Here is a 15,045-nt window from a genome sequence, read left to right as displayed (position 1 = left end):
GCACAGCACAAAGCATCAACTATTCTTGCACAGCACAATGAGATGTTGACACTCCCGTGCACAATGTGAGCAGCGTACAAAAGAGACTGGAGAGGAACGGAGAGGAGAGTATACACTTTTATAGCAATGAGAGTGAAGTGTTTATTTAGCAGGGAATGAAAACTTCCTGCTTCCATGGACAAGCCAGCTCTAACTGTGGGGGTTTAGGAAGAATCTTAACCTTGTACAAGATAGCTGTGTAAACCTCCATGGGGTTTCCTCTGAAGCAGCCAGAACTGGCTACTAGAGACAGGATATGGATCAGAAGGACCAGAGCTCTGATCCAGCCTCGCTACTCCTATGTCCCTGGATATCTAATTGCCAAAACCATTCTCTAACCGGAGGGGTGTCTCTGGGGTATGAGATGTGGAAGCAGCACTCCACGGAATGCAGAGATAGTTGATGGCCTGCAAGGTGAGTTAGCTATCCCATCACTTGTAAGCTTCTTTGTGCCTGTCCATCTGTCATAATGTGGGCAGCATAAGAACAAATTTCCCCTGTGGTCTTCATCTCAGACTAGTGAAGCCTCCCTATTTGGGGGTGTCACTAAAGTGGATTTCATTGAGCCTTGGCCCTGGATTTGCAGTGAAACTTCCCTGGGGGTGAAGATAATGGGTTAACGTCCCTGTTTTGGAGCCAAAGGGCCCTCTCCTTGCAGTGTGGAAGAAGCCAGCTAGAAAGTCACATTGCACTGGACTCAGAACCATTTCAGCTTCTGAGACAATATGCAGACTATTTGCTCCTGCAGCTGCTTGGTTTTCATCCCGTAAACAATGGGGTTTAGCGTGGGGGGGACAAGCACGTAGAGATCGGCCAGCAGGATGTGAATGTGTTTAGGGATATTGTGGCCAAAGCGGTGGGTTAGGAAAGTGAAAGAGGCTGGGATGTAAAATAAGAGGATGATGCAGACATGAGAGCCGCAAGTGCTGAGAGTTCTCTGTCGGGCATCTTTGGTGGGCAACTTGAAGACAGCCCTGAGGATCAGCACATAAGACACAACAATAAACAAAACATCTAATATAAAAATTACAATGGGCACTGCCAAGCCATACCAGACATTGATAGAGATGTCCGCACAGGACAGCCTGGCCACCCCGATGTGCTCACAGTAGGAGTGAGGGATGACATTGCTTGCACAGAAGGGCAGCCGTTTGAGCAGAAAGACATGGGGAAAAATTATACAAAAACTCCTGATGACGATGGCCATGGCTATTTTCCCGATCTTCTCATTGGTAAGGATAGTCGTGTACCTCAGGGGGTCGCAGACGGCGACGTACCGATCAAACCCCATGGCCAGGAGGACGGTCGACTCGGCGGCAACACCAAAGTGCAAAAAGAACACCTGGGTGAGGCAGGCACTGAAAGAAATGGCCTTGGGTCCAAACCAGAAGATGGCCAGCGTGTTGGGCACGGTGCAGGTGGATAACAGTAAGTCGGCCACCGCCAGCATCGAGAGGAAAATGAACATGGGCTCGTGCAGCCTGCGTTGGGTGGCGATGAGCAGGAGGAGACCACAGTTCCCCAGAACAGCCACCGTGTACATCAGCGTGAAGGGGATGGAGATCCAGGGGTGCCAAGGCTCCAGGCCCGGGATGCCAACCAGGATGAAGGTGAGGTGACTGAACGTTGTGCTGTTGGGCGCGGCCATGGGGCGCTGAGGGCTCCGCTTGGGCACTGCGCCTGGCTGGAAGCAGAGACAAGGTCAGTGCTTGCTGGGCTCTCGCTCCTCTCTCACTCATTTCTCACTTCCCGCTCATGCCTTGCTCTCCTGGCTGAGAGCTGCACTCAGAGCTGGGCAGGGCAGAGCTGGAGCCAGTGACAGGGACCTGTCAGGAGCTCAGAGCTCAGAGGTCAATAGTCTACAAACCAGCCATAGAGCAGGCAGGGCCGGGCGGAGAGTCTCAGAGAGCCCAGCCCGTGAAGCCGGCCTCCCTCAGCTCTGGGACACAAAGAGAAGCGAAAAAGGGCCTTTCATCTACTCAACCTCTGTGAGGATTTATTGGTCCAACTCTAGCCCTGCTCCCTTCTTTGCCACTGAGAAACGCTGAACCCCCCGGGGAGCTGCCAAGCCCACGAACACAACGACCACTCGGAGCTGCCTCAGTGCAGAAAGGGGCACTAATGGATTTGGAGCCTGGGGACACAGAACTGGGCCCAGGATCCCAGCAATGGCCGGACCAGCACCAGACACGGCGGGGATAGAATCTCCCTGTGCCTATGGACGGTCCCCAGCCATAGAGGCACCTGAATGCGTTTGGCCCCATCTCCACACTGGTGGCTCCTCTTTACCTGATCCCTGAGTTCTGGTTATGTCCAGCACCCCTGGATCTTCCTGCAGCACTTCTTGGCCAGCAGGGGGATCGAACCCATGGAAATTCATCCCAGCCCATGGAAATTCAGCAAATGCAAATCATTGGCTATTACCACTAAAGTATAATATTGTACGATAGATGTGAGAGATTCTGTCGGTCCATCTGTCTGTCTGGTGAAGAGCTCCTCCAAAATGAGTGGAGATAGCACCACCACATTTGGTAGGCAAATTCCTTTTTCCACAACTTACAGCAAGTTCAGAGGTTTGCTGTGTGAAGAAAAAAGGAAGTGCCTGAGATGGGATTGCTGCTCTGAACACCCAACAGAAAAGCAACAGACTCACTTGCAAAGGTGCCTCCACCTCTCGATCAGGAAGGGTCACGCTCCAAACCTCGCCCCCTGAGTCTCCCCTTGTGGAGGGCAGGCGAAGCTTAAGCTGCCCCCGGTCACGTATGGGACCACTGCTGGAGGTGCTGTTTTGTGAGGGGAGACTGGAGAGTGCACATTTTGCTCCACTCCTCACTCTGGCTAGGGAAATCAGGGTGCACATGAACCTGGCCTTGCCCCAGTGGGGTACATGCCCAGCTTTCCTAGGTGTGCCTCCTGGAGCTGCAGCGGCCATGGAAATGACATCACCTGGCCCCAAATTGTGGCGGGGAAAAAGGGTTGGAGAAGCCCTCTTTCCTGGGGCAGCCTGCACATTGAACCGCCCCTCTTCGGCTCAAAGGAAGCCTGGGCATGTTCATGTTATTACAAAAACCCCAAAAGTTCCCTGAGTGTCACCCCTGAGCAAGGCTGGATCCCCTCCCAGCATCAGAGGGAGGCCCCTGTAGAGAGACAAAACCTCCCGCTCCCCACTGCCACCAGTGGCTGATGACTGCAGTTCCAGGCGATCCTGGAGACGTGTCACGTTCTCCCACATCTGCCCCTACTGGAATTTCCTGCCCTCCTCTGTAACCTGGTCCTGCTCAAAGGTGCAGGGGGTGGCTTGAGAAACCGGATCTTAATCCGTCCCAGGCTGGAAAGCCCAATTGGCGGGAGCCGCACGTTGCTCTTTGCTGTTTTAACTCGCTGCCCCAGGCTAGCAGCTTCTCAGCGAGGGCTCCGCGGGGCCACAGCCAGGCCCAGCTCGGAGACGCCCGGGAGACTCTCCAGGGTAACTGCTGAGCAGGAGCCTCCAGCACAAAGGCATGATTGACGCAACCCCCCTCCCCCTCCCATGGGCTCCTCTAGGTCCTGGAACGTCTGCCGGGTACGGAAATTGCTGAGTGCCCCGGGCAGGGATGTTCCATTGCAAACCCTGCTGGGCGCCTCCCTGCCTGGGCACCTGGAAGCCGAGGCCCTGGGTCCTTTCTCTTGGATGCAGATGCCCTGCCGCTCACCCCAGCCCTTCTCACTGCTTCAGTTGTGTCCCTGGGCAGCCTTTGCCCAGACCCCTCCGAGCAGACCCAGCACCTGGCAGCCCTGACGCAGGGTTTGGGAGGGGAGACGTCGGCTGCTCCATGAGAATTGCACCTTCCCTCCCAGCACAGAGTAACTACAGAGCTTCCGGCTGTTCCTGCCCGTCTGTCCATGCACCCGTCCTCTCTGCCACCTCCAGCCCTGCCCCAGTCTCTGTGTCCTGGACGTTCATTCGCATTTCGTAACGGAGTCATTGGGGGCTCAGGGTAGGAAATGCTGGTGCCTCTACCTGTCTCTGCTGTGGGATCTCTGGCTGGGAAACCAAGATTTGTGTCCGTGGCCTCTCACTCTGTGGGGAATGTCTCGGTGCCCTTCCTGGACTCATTTCCCCCAGCAGCCATAGGGGAGGGGGCCAGTGCGGTTCATTGCAGGCAGGACTCAGGCTCTGTGCCCCTGGCAGCTCGCTCTGTGCTTCCCCTGCCTTTCCTTCCCCTGTGGACACCATCCTGCTCCCTCCGACCTACCCTCACTCCCAGGGACACCAGAGGTCGTGGGGGGTTCCCCTAAACTGGGTCCTTGGCAAGCTCATGTCCCACTGATGACATGGGAGGGCACCTTTCCCAGCGGGGGGCAGCCATGTGGGAGCCCCCCCCAAACACTCACCGGGTTGCTGCCCCAGCCGGGGATCAGGAGTCTCTGCCTGGGATCCAGGTGGGGAGCTGAAGGGGCAGGAACCGCACTGGCCGGGGCTCGGAGTCAGGGACATTTATCCTGCCTGCCTGGGAGTCCCAGAGAGGTCGGAGCCAGCAGGGAGCCCTGGGCACAGAGCAGTTTCCAGCTCAGCCGCAGGCAGGGGCAGGGGCAGGGGCAGGCTGGGATCAGGGGATTTGTATGTTTACATCAGTGATCATCCTGACGGCTTTGCCCTCATAGGCCCAAACACCCAGGCTGCGTGTTCTCTGCAGGGAGCCGGGCAGCCCTGATGCGTCCCCCTGGGATCACAAACCAATAGATCAACAAACACAAACGGTTCCTCAATTTTACAGTATTTAAATTTAAGTATTTAAATTTCAGAATAACTGAAATGGACTCACAGACATTAGAAGTTGGTACCGGCAGTAAGGTGCGTTACAGCAGGTGAGAGCCTTAAAGCACTGACCCTAATTAGAGAACCCCAGGGTTGGAAGAGACCTGAGGAGTCATCGAATGCAACCCCCTGCTAAAAACAGGCTCAATCCCAGTTTAATCCTCCCAGCCAGGGCTTTGTCCCGCCGGGACTTAAAAGCTGTAGTGATGAAATTCGACCCCTTCCCTGCCAATGTAGACACAGCCTAATATGCCTCTAAGCTCTCTTGGTCAAAAGGAGACACTGGGCCTATAATTCAAAGAGTCGCTTTCCTCATTTTAGCCCGAGCGGACGGAAGCCCTGTGTCAGATCCGTGGCAAATGGCGTTTTCGAGTGACAGTGTTATGCTGAAACAAAACACACGAGATCTTTTATAGGGGAAAAGACAGCACACCGTATTTCTTAAGAATACAACAGTAACATATGCTTTTCAGTCACTCACACACACAAACGCCATACGCACAGTCCCACCAGATGATGTTGTAGTTACCAGTTCAGAGTCTGGATCAATGTAGTGGCCAGCCATATCGATCACAGAGTGGGAGCCGGGCTTTGTCGGTCATGATCTTATCCTCTCCTGGAGTTGGTGGCAAGACAAACCCAAAGTTCCATAGCAAAGCGCCCCGCTTTTATAGTCCTTTTCTTTGTTGAAGTCTATGGATTCTGCTGAGCCTGTCTGTGTCCGGTGTGTTATCTTTTTGATGTTAATCATTCCCCGAACATTTCCAAGAGGCTCATCCTGTAATCAATTGTCTTTTGGGGTGCTCGCTCCACTTTAGAGTCTTCAGTCTGCCAATCTGATCAATTCCTGAGCATATCTACGCACTGATGGATCCTCTGACGCCGACAAGTCTGTTTTCACCCATTCTTCGCCCCTCCTTTCTTGGCCATCTGGCTCTGAGGATAACTTTCCCTCCTCTATCTCCACACATACATAACACTTTCACACATAAATAAGCTCTACAAGGACCTTCTAAGAAAGCAGAAACAATAGCATTTTATATTGAGCAAAGCCAAAAGACATTGTCAATTATGCCTTAAACAAAACTATTCACACTGAAATTCGGGCCTTCAGCACTCTTCTACTTTCATTAATATAGATACACTATGAGATCCTGTCTCTTTACTTAGTAAACGTACTAAACTTACCAAATATATACAAATATAATTGAAAGGCTTAATTAATAAAATATGAAATGTGTAACCTTAACGTTACTACATTATTAAGCCGAAAAATCTTACTCCAACAACAGACCCACAAGTGATGTCAGAGAAATGTTCTGTGTTGAGAGAGCCTGGTAAAGCCGGGCCCTGCTCAGCTCCGCTCAGGGTGGTCACCATGGATCCTTCCTCTCCCGGCCACGAGGGGAGACAAGTTTTGATTTTCCTGCCCGAGAGCCCAGGACAGAGCCGGGCAGAGGCACCAGCATTTCCTACCCTGAGTCCCCAAATGACTCCGCTACAAAATGTGAATCAATGTCCAGGACACAGCCACTGGGGGCAGGGCCCCCCAGGCCTCTCTAAGCTGCCTGGCCTGAAATCGAGCCCCAGGTTCTGTCTGTTCCTGCCCTCCTCAGCCTTATCTCTGATTAGTGGTGGCTCCTCCTCCACCTGCATGGGCCGCCATGCGCCTTAACCCAGCTGGCCCCATGTGGGGTGGACTTGCCCTCTAGCCCTCCAACTCCAGCCAGTAGCCTTGGTCGTGGGGATACTTGCTGCTCGACAAGTGCCTGGGCCAGGCCCACAGGCCAGTCTGTCTCTTGTGGGGTGTCCCTGGATGCCCTGCTCTGCCATTCTAACTCCCCTGCAGTTTCTTGTTAGGCCAGCTGGGCAGCTCCCGTGCTCATATTCAACAGAATCCCACAGCATGAAGGGTCTTAATTCCCCAAAGTTGGGGGGTGTCCAGCCTGTGGTGGAGCCAAGCGCAGCTCCCTGCCAGTGTAACCACACACCTCGGCTATGTCTACCCTGGCGAGTTCTTGTGCCAGAAATATGCAAATGAGGCTAAGCATGGAATATCGCCGAGCCTCATTTGCCTACCAAATGAGCCGCCATTTTTGCAGAAGAGGCTCTTGCAGCAGAAGGAGCTATCTACACTGCCCCTTCTTGTGCAAGAAAACAGAATAGTTTTCGTTATAAGTATTTCCGGAAAAAGAGTGTCTACATTGGCAGGCTGCTTTTCCGGAAAAGCCCTTTTTCTGGAAAAGCATCTGTGGCCAATGTAGACGCGCTTTTCCGGAAAAGAGCCCCGATCGTCATTTTCGCGATCAGGGCTTTTTTCCAGAAAAGACTACTGTGCTGTCTACACTGGTCCTTTTCCGGAACAGTGTTCCAGAATAAGGACTTATGCCTGAGCGGGAGCAGCGTAGCTTTTCTGGAATAGCGGCTGATTTTGTACAGTACAGCGTCGTTGCTTTTCCAGAAATTCAAGGGCCAGTGTAGACAGCTCGCAGCTTATTCCGGAAAAGCGGCTGATTTTCCGGAATAAGTGGCCCAGTGTAGACACAGCCTAGATGTGTGGGTTACAGGGGAAACTATGTGCAAGCGGGTTGCCGTGTGCAAGGGCAGTTTTGTGTGAGGGGGTTGCCGTATGCAAGGGGGCAGGCTTGTGGTCTCTTTACCACCTCCCCACACACTGCTGTTCTCTCTACCCTCAATGCTCACACACACTGATGGTCTCTCTACCCCTTTTTCCCCAACACACACTCCTGGTCACTCTACCTCCCCACCCCACCCCACACATACACTGCTGGTCTCTCTGTTCCCCACCACACACACATACTGGTGATTTCTTTACCCCCAACCCTACAGACAATGCTGGTCTATCTACTCTCTCTCCCCCTCCCGCCATACTGCTTGTTTCTCTACCCCACTCACCCGCATACATTTCTCGCCTCTCTACTCCCACTCCCCCCCACGCGCTGCTGGCATCTCTACCACACACCCTCATGAAATGATGTTCTTTCTACCCACCATGCCCACACACACTAAGCTGGTTTCTCTATCCCACAACACACACACACACTCATGATCTCTCTAGCCCCCTACACTGCCCACCCACCTTCCACACATTGCTAGTCTTCCTACACCCCACACTCACACACACTCTGCTGATTTCTCTACTTTCCTCCCCCCCCCCACACACACACTGCTGGTCTGTCTACCTCCCCACAGTGCTGGTCTTTCTATCACCCCCCAAACACACACTCACCAGGTCCCAGGCTCCCCCTTGTACCTTCTTCCCCCAGCCACCCCTACAGTCAGAGAACCCCACTGGTACATTTCTCAGGGGGAGCGGGCAGGGGGCCATACCCAAACTTCCCACTGGAGCGTGTTGGTTCCCATGACACATGGGCTGGGCAGGTACCTCAGGAGAGACTGGCAGGTTAGCAAGAGCTTCCAGACCTGAATTACCCCGAAGGAAAGTACAGAAGGCGGTGGGAGACCTGGTGTTAATGTGAGCTCTGCGCGATTTGGAGCAGGGGTTTCACCCTAAGTCTTATGTGAGCGGCCGGAGCGCTGGGCTGGGGGGTTCTCTGTGTCCCACAAGGTCTGTGTGTTGTGGGCGCATCCCCACTGACCAGGGGGCAGGTCACTCGGCCGTTGTCCAGGCCCTGGGCTGGGATGCAGTGCAGTGAGGCAGGAGGCCTGTGTGAGTCCAGCATCCATTGCGTAAGAACACTAGACTGTGCTGGCACTCGGCCCATAATGGAGCCCAGGGCCACTGGCACCAGCATCCAACTGGGAAATAAATGGTTATAAATTTGGGAGTCCAAAGGTGAGTCTCGCGATGGATGTGTGGGAGACGCTGGACACAAACAAAGTCCTGGTCCTCGCCCGGGCAATGGTAGCCCTGCAGTAGGGGGGAAGGCACGTCAGGAGGAGAACACCCCACACAGATCACTCCCCAACCAGCATGGCCTCTATTCCTTCCTCGGGGGGGCAAAGGAAGGGCGTGACTTTTGCCTTTCCAACGGCTGCCACTGCCCACTCACCAGAGTACAGTCCACTTAGCCAGAGGCAGGGAGGGGGAAGAAATCTCCCCAATCCTGTTCCGTGGCTGCCAGTGTCTCCCAGAGAGGGTGTGTCTAGACTACAGGGGTGATTAGAAAACAGTGGCCTTTTTTCGAAAAAACGTCCCCTGAGTCTAGACTGCTACCACGTTCTTTCGAAAGAAAATCCAAAGAACGGGGCAGTTTTTTTGCCTGCGGAAAACCTCGTTTTTCGAGAAATAAATCCTTTTTTCGAAAGTGCTCTTTCGAAAAAAGGTCCTCTGTAATACAAACTGTGCTTTTTCGAATGAGACCATCCAGACTGATTGGGTGCTCTCTTTCAAAAAAACGGATTGCTTTTTTGTATGTACTGAACATAAGAACATAAGAACGGCTGTACTGGGTCAGACCAAAGGTCCATTTAGCCCAGTGTCCTGTCTGCCTACAGTGGCCAGCACCAGGTGCCCCAGAGAGGGTGGACCGAAGACAATGATCAAGCGATTTGTCTCCTGCCATCCCTCTCCAGCCTCTGATTATAGTCTATTGGTTATAGTCTAGATGCCCTCTTTCGAAAGAGACTTGCAGTCTAGATGTAGCCTGACTGGAAATGACCCGTGCTTAGAGACAGAAGATCCATGTACCCCAGAATCTCCTTCATGCCGTTATTTTCTTTTGTGTCCCGGGTACCTGTGACCAGGGTGGGCTCATGGGCATTAGCAAACCCACCCTGACACAGCAGAGCTGTAGCTGGACTGTCCACGCTTTGGGGTTTGAGGCAGATCCTATCCGGCTGACTGGGGGAAGGAGCTTTATAGATGGCCCCTATGAGCACCGTTGGGAGTGTGATGGGTTGGGCCCCCTTGGGATATTGTGTAATGTGCTGACATACCACTGAGCTGCCTTTTCTGTCAGCCTGAGCGTGCTTTTGTCCTGTCTTGCTGAACCAGGCTCTTCAGCCTCCTCCAGCAACACATCGGTAGCCGCACCCAACTGCGGAATGAGACAGACTCTGAAATAAGCTCAGGGATGTCTCAGCTGAAGGGACCTGCCACAGCTCCCCGGTGCCCATCTCCCTCAGAGTGCAGAGCCAAAATTTTATGAAACTCGTCTTAAAGAAGTAGCTAGTAGAAGGAAGCAGATTTCTAAGACACTCAAACAGCGCACACAAATTAAACTTGATTCACTAAAGAAACTGGTTACAAACGACGACTCTGCTTCCTGGATCTTGTTTTAAGTACATAAGAACATAAGAACATAAGAATGGCCATACTGGGTCAGACCAAAGGTCCATCTAGCCCAGTATCCTGTCTACCGACAGTGGCCAGCACCAGGTGCCCCAGAGAGGGTGGACCGAAGACAATGATCAAGCGATTTGTCTCCTGCCATCCCTCTCCAGCCTCTGACAAACAGAGGCCAAGGACACCATTTTATCCCCTGTAGATTCCTTCACAGGCCAGGTATCTTTCTAACCCTGGTGTCAGGGCTTTTCTCCACTCTGGCATTTTGAATGGAGACAATGGGAGCCCACAAGAGACTTTAAAAATACTTTGCCACTAAATACTTCCCCAAGGTGAAAGATTCCTCAGCCTTGGATTGATATCGCTGCCACCACCCAAACACGAAACGCTTGTAAGAAACCAGGAAGGTGCACGTGGCAATTCCTTCCTATAAGTGACCCTCAAGCTATTTTACACTTCCTCTGGTGCAGGCTTGAAAACCCTGTGTGGCGGCGCGTTGGGGTTTTCCCGTCTCCTGCACCCCCGTAGTGTCACGGACAGACTCCACCAGCCAGCAGAATAGAGGGAGTTTATTGCTTCTCCAGGATACAGCACAGCACAGATGTAATCTGGTTCCAGGAACTGGGGCTAGGAGGCCTCAGTGCCCCCCCTTGAGATGGGGGGTGGCTGGGCCCTACAATCCCAGCCCCCTCCCTAGCTCCTTCTCCCCTGCTTCCCAGACAGAAACCAACTAACTCACATCCAGCTCTGCCCCCAGCCAGGGCTCCACTCCCCTTCTTCGCATTGTTCCGCTCCCAGGGGGATACCGGTCGGACAGGTTCAGAGCCTCCTTTGCATAATGACTCATTCGCTGCCCTGCTGGGCCACGCTACAGCCAGCAGCCAGTGGCGGTCACTCACAACCCACTGCCCAGCATAGCAACCAGCAAGGTACCACACACTATGTCACACCCTGTTATTGCGATCAGCTGAAAAGGGAAATGTATATTTCTCTGACTGGTTTGGCTGTGCTGTCTTAGGCAGCTGCACACAGAACCTCCTGCCTTCTAGGATGCAGCAACCAACTCATTTCCCAAAAAGGGTGATTTTTACTTAAGAAAGAACAGGAAAAATAGAGAAAACTCCTTGGATGAAATATGGCTTGGTTGCACGGTGATACAGAACAACTGGAAAAAAGTATTAAAAACATAGGGAATTGTTTTCCAGGGAGTCAGCCCGGGAAGTTACAGTGAAAGAGGGTAATTATATGTGCTCAGCACAGAGAAGACACCTGAAAATAGAGAAAAACATCTGATCACATTTGACAAAACAGTCCCTGTTCTACTCATATAGCTATCGTTTCTAGAATGAGTCTTTCTCTAAGCATGGACGCCACTGGATTCTCGATGTGTGGGTCCTCAGCTCCTCACCGGTTCTTCTGGGGTATCTGCTCTGGACAAACAAGATGAAGAGGAAGGGCTTTCAGATTACCATTCATCAGCCCACACTGTGTTTTCATTGGATATCCGGGCCCCATGATATCCTACTTCATACTCCCTAGTATGTCTGGGGACTCTCTAGGACTCATGGTCTATGCTTTTAAACAGTTTTCTCTGTTCTTCCCTGTAGACCTCAGTTCCAGTCCTTTTCTTCCCGGCTGTTCTCAACTATCTCTTTGGATGGGACGCATAAAAGACCCAAACTGAAGTCCTTGATTGCTTCCACTGCCACCTTAAATAGGTTTTCCATAAAGCAGGAGCCCTTTGTTCGATGGCCCCACCTCACCATCTGAGAGGGAGGATCGTATCAGGAGGCCAGATCACCTAACTCTAGTATCTCAGCGTCCACGAATAAGCGGCAGAATGGAGCATGCACATGGATGCCCGGCCTTTTCACAGTCCTTTGTCCTCACTGATGGCCAGCCAGCCTCATTTGGCTTTTCCATTGTTGCACCTAATGTGTTAGCAGTGGGTGTCAACCAAAGAAGCACAGCTCCACTCCAGATACGTGGTCAAAATGCCTCACTTCAAATGCAGAAATGAGACAGGCATGCAAATAGGACAGTCACATTCAGTAAATCACAACCTTTCCCGTGACACCTCACATGAGTTACCTGGCATTCAGCATATCTCAGTTCTGTCGCAGGCAGATCACGTGCCCATTTTCTAAAAGAATTTGGAGTGTCACATCACAACAAAATCACTGGACTGTTCCAGACTTTCCCAGTTGTGCGGCGATTCGCTGCTGTACAGAAACCATCTGGCGAAGAGAATTCCATGTGCACAAGGCGGTGGGACGACTGTGCAGAAGAAAGTCACGTACTAGTACTCTTACAATGCTGGCAACATATATGAGCTCAATTTAAATGCAAAACCACTAGTTCAGTCCGCAGTAGTCACAGATGCAATCTAAACGAACTATGTTTCCCATCCTGGTACTTCATGGCAGGACATAGCACTCTTGATAAAAGTGGGTTGTGGTTAAATTAGTTAACAGACGGACATACATGAAACATTGCGGTCTGCAAACTCAGTAAAGGCTCCCCGGACATGCCAAGTACCTGGTACAACAGGCAATAGAAGCTTTCAGTTCCAAAGTTCTCTATCTAGGTGGGGTTCTTTATGCCAGGCGATCTAGGAGGAGATTTATGCCAGGCGAGCTAGGCAGCAGGAGATTTCACATGTACAATACTAGCACTGGGAAGAGGGCAGGATTAGCAGCACAGCGCAAAGCATCAACTGTTCTTACATAGCATAATGAGATGTTGGAACTCCCGTGCACAATGTGAGCAGGGTACAGAAGAGAGTGGAGATGAACGGAGAGGAGAGTATACACTTTTATAGCAATGAGGGTGAAGTGCTTATTTAGCAGGGATTGAAAACTTCCTGCTTCCACGGACAAGCCAGCTCTAACTGTGGGGGTTTAGGAAGAATCTTTCCCTTGAGCGGGACAGCTGTGTAAACCTCCATGGGGTTTCCTCTGAAGCAGCCAGAACTGGCTACTAGAGACAGGATATGGATCAGACGGACCAGTGCTCTGATCCAGCCGGGTTACTCCTATGTCCCTAGATATCTAATGGCCAAAACCATTCTCTAACCGAAGGGGTGTCTCTGGGGTGTGTGATGTGGCAGCAGCACTCCATGGAATGCAGAGATAGTTGATGGCCAGCAAGGTGAGTTACCTTGCCCATCACGTGTTAGCGTCTTTATGCCTGTCCATTTGGCATAAAGTGGGCAGCATAAGAACAAAACTCCCCTGTGGCCTTCATCTCAGACTAATGAAGCCTCCTTAATTTGGGGGGTGCACTAAAGAGGATCGCATTGAGCCTTGGCCCTGGATTTGCAGGGAAACTTCCCTGGGGGGTGAAAATGTCTGTTTTACTACATGGAGTTAATGGGTTAACATCTCTGTTTTGGAGCCAAGAGGCCCTCTCTTTGCCATGTGGAAGAAGCCAGCTAGTGAGTCACATTGCACTGGAGTCAGAACTATTTCCACTTCCGAGACAATAGGCAGCCTATTTGCTCCCTCAGCTGCTTTGTTTTCATCCCGTAAACAATGGGGTTTAGCATGGGGGGGACGAGCACGTAGAGATCGGCCAGCAGGATGTGAAAGTGCTTAGGGATATTGTGGCCAAAGCGGTGGGTTAGGAAAGTGAAGAAGGCTGGGATATAAAATAAGAGGATGATACAGACGTGGGAGCCGCAAGTGCTGAGAGTTCTCTGTCTGGCATCTTTGGTGGGTAGCTTGAAGACAGCCCTGAGAATCAGCACATAAGACACAACAATAAACACAACATCTAATATAAAGGCTACAATAGGCACTGCCAAGCCATACCAGATATTGATAGAGATGTCCGCACAGGCCAGCCTGGCCACCCCAATGTGCTCACAGTAGGAGTGAGGGATGATGTTGCTTGCACAGAAGGGCAGCCGTTTGAGCAGAAAGACATCGGGAACAATTATACAAAAACTTCTGATGACGATGGCCATGGCTATTTTCCCGATCTTCTTTTTGGTGAGGATAGTCGTGTACCTCAGGGGGTCACAGACGGCAACATACCTATCGAACCCCATGGCCAGCAGGATGGTCGACTCGGCGGCAACCCCAAAGTGCAAAAAGAACACCTGGGTGAGGCAGGAAGTGAAGGAAATGTCCTTGGGTCCAAACCAGAAGATGGCCAGCGTGTTGGGCACGGTGGACGTGCATAACAGTAAATCAGACACCGCCAGCATGGAGAGGAAAATGAACATGGGCTCGTGCAGCCTGCGCTGGGTGGAGATGAGCAGGAGGAGACCACAGTTCCCCAGAACAGCCACCGTGTACATCAGTGTGAAGGGGATGGAGATCCAGGGGTGCCAAGGCTCCAGGCCTGGGATGCCAACCAGGATGAAGTTGAGGTGACTGAACGTTGTGCTGTTGGGTGTGTCCATGGGACGCTGAGGGCTCCGCTTGGGTGCCGGGCCTGGCTGGAAGCAGACAAGGTCAGTGCTTGCTGGGCTCTCCCCCCTCTCACACTTAATTCTGACTTCCCGCTCTCTCCCTGCTCTCCTGGCTGTGAGAGTGAGCTCAGAGTTGTGCAGGGCAGAGCCGGAGCCCATGACAGAGACCTGTTAGGAACTGGGAGGTGACCACTCTGCAAACCAGCCACTGAGCAAGCAGGGCTGGGCAGAGAGTTTCAGAGAGCCCAGCCCATAAAGCCGGCGTCCCTCAGCTTCAGTAAACATCCAGAAAAAACAATGCTGAATGGACCGTTCAGTTACTCTAGCTCCGTGAGGTTTTACTGCCCCAGCTCTGGCCCTGCTCCCTGCTTTGCCCCTGAGAGACGCTGAACCCTTCAGGGGGCTGCCGAGCCCACGAACACAGCGGCCACTCAGATCTGCCTAGTGCAGAAAGGGGCACTAATGGATTCGGGGTATGGGGACACAGAACTGGGCCCAGGTTCCCAGCAGTGGCCCTACCAG

The 15,045-nt window shown here is 52.3% G+C and overlaps 2 protein-coding genes across 2 annotated transcripts; both read right to left on the bottom strand.

Moving 5' to 3' along the window:
- Positions 1-736: 736 nt before the first annotated feature.
- LOC102453526 (olfactory receptor 52B2-like) lies at positions 737-1,687 on the bottom strand. The gene has a single exon (XM_075932409.1). It carries the CDS (start codon positions 1,685-1,687, stop codon positions 737-739), a length of 951 nt encoding a protein of 316 aa, XP_075788524.1.
- Positions 1,688-13,569: 11,882 nt separating this feature from the next.
- LOC102453274 (olfactory receptor 52B2-like) lies at positions 13,570-14,514 on the bottom strand. Its single transcript, XM_006130093.2, has one exon. The coding sequence runs from the start codon at positions 14,512-14,514 to the stop codon at positions 13,570-13,572; it is 945 nt and encodes a 314-aa protein (XP_006130155.2).
- Positions 14,515-15,045: the final 531 nt, after the last annotated feature.

This window comes from Pelodiscus sinensis, chromosome 1 (genome assembly GCF_049634645.1).
Source record: "Pelodiscus sinensis isolate JC-2024 chromosome 1, ASM4963464v1, whole genome shotgun sequence".
Lineage (NCBI taxonomy): Eukaryota > Metazoa > Chordata > Testudines > Trionychidae > Pelodiscus > Pelodiscus sinensis.
The sequence above is the reverse complement of the archived record's forward strand: the minus strand, read 5'-3'. Positions and strand labels throughout refer to the sequence as shown.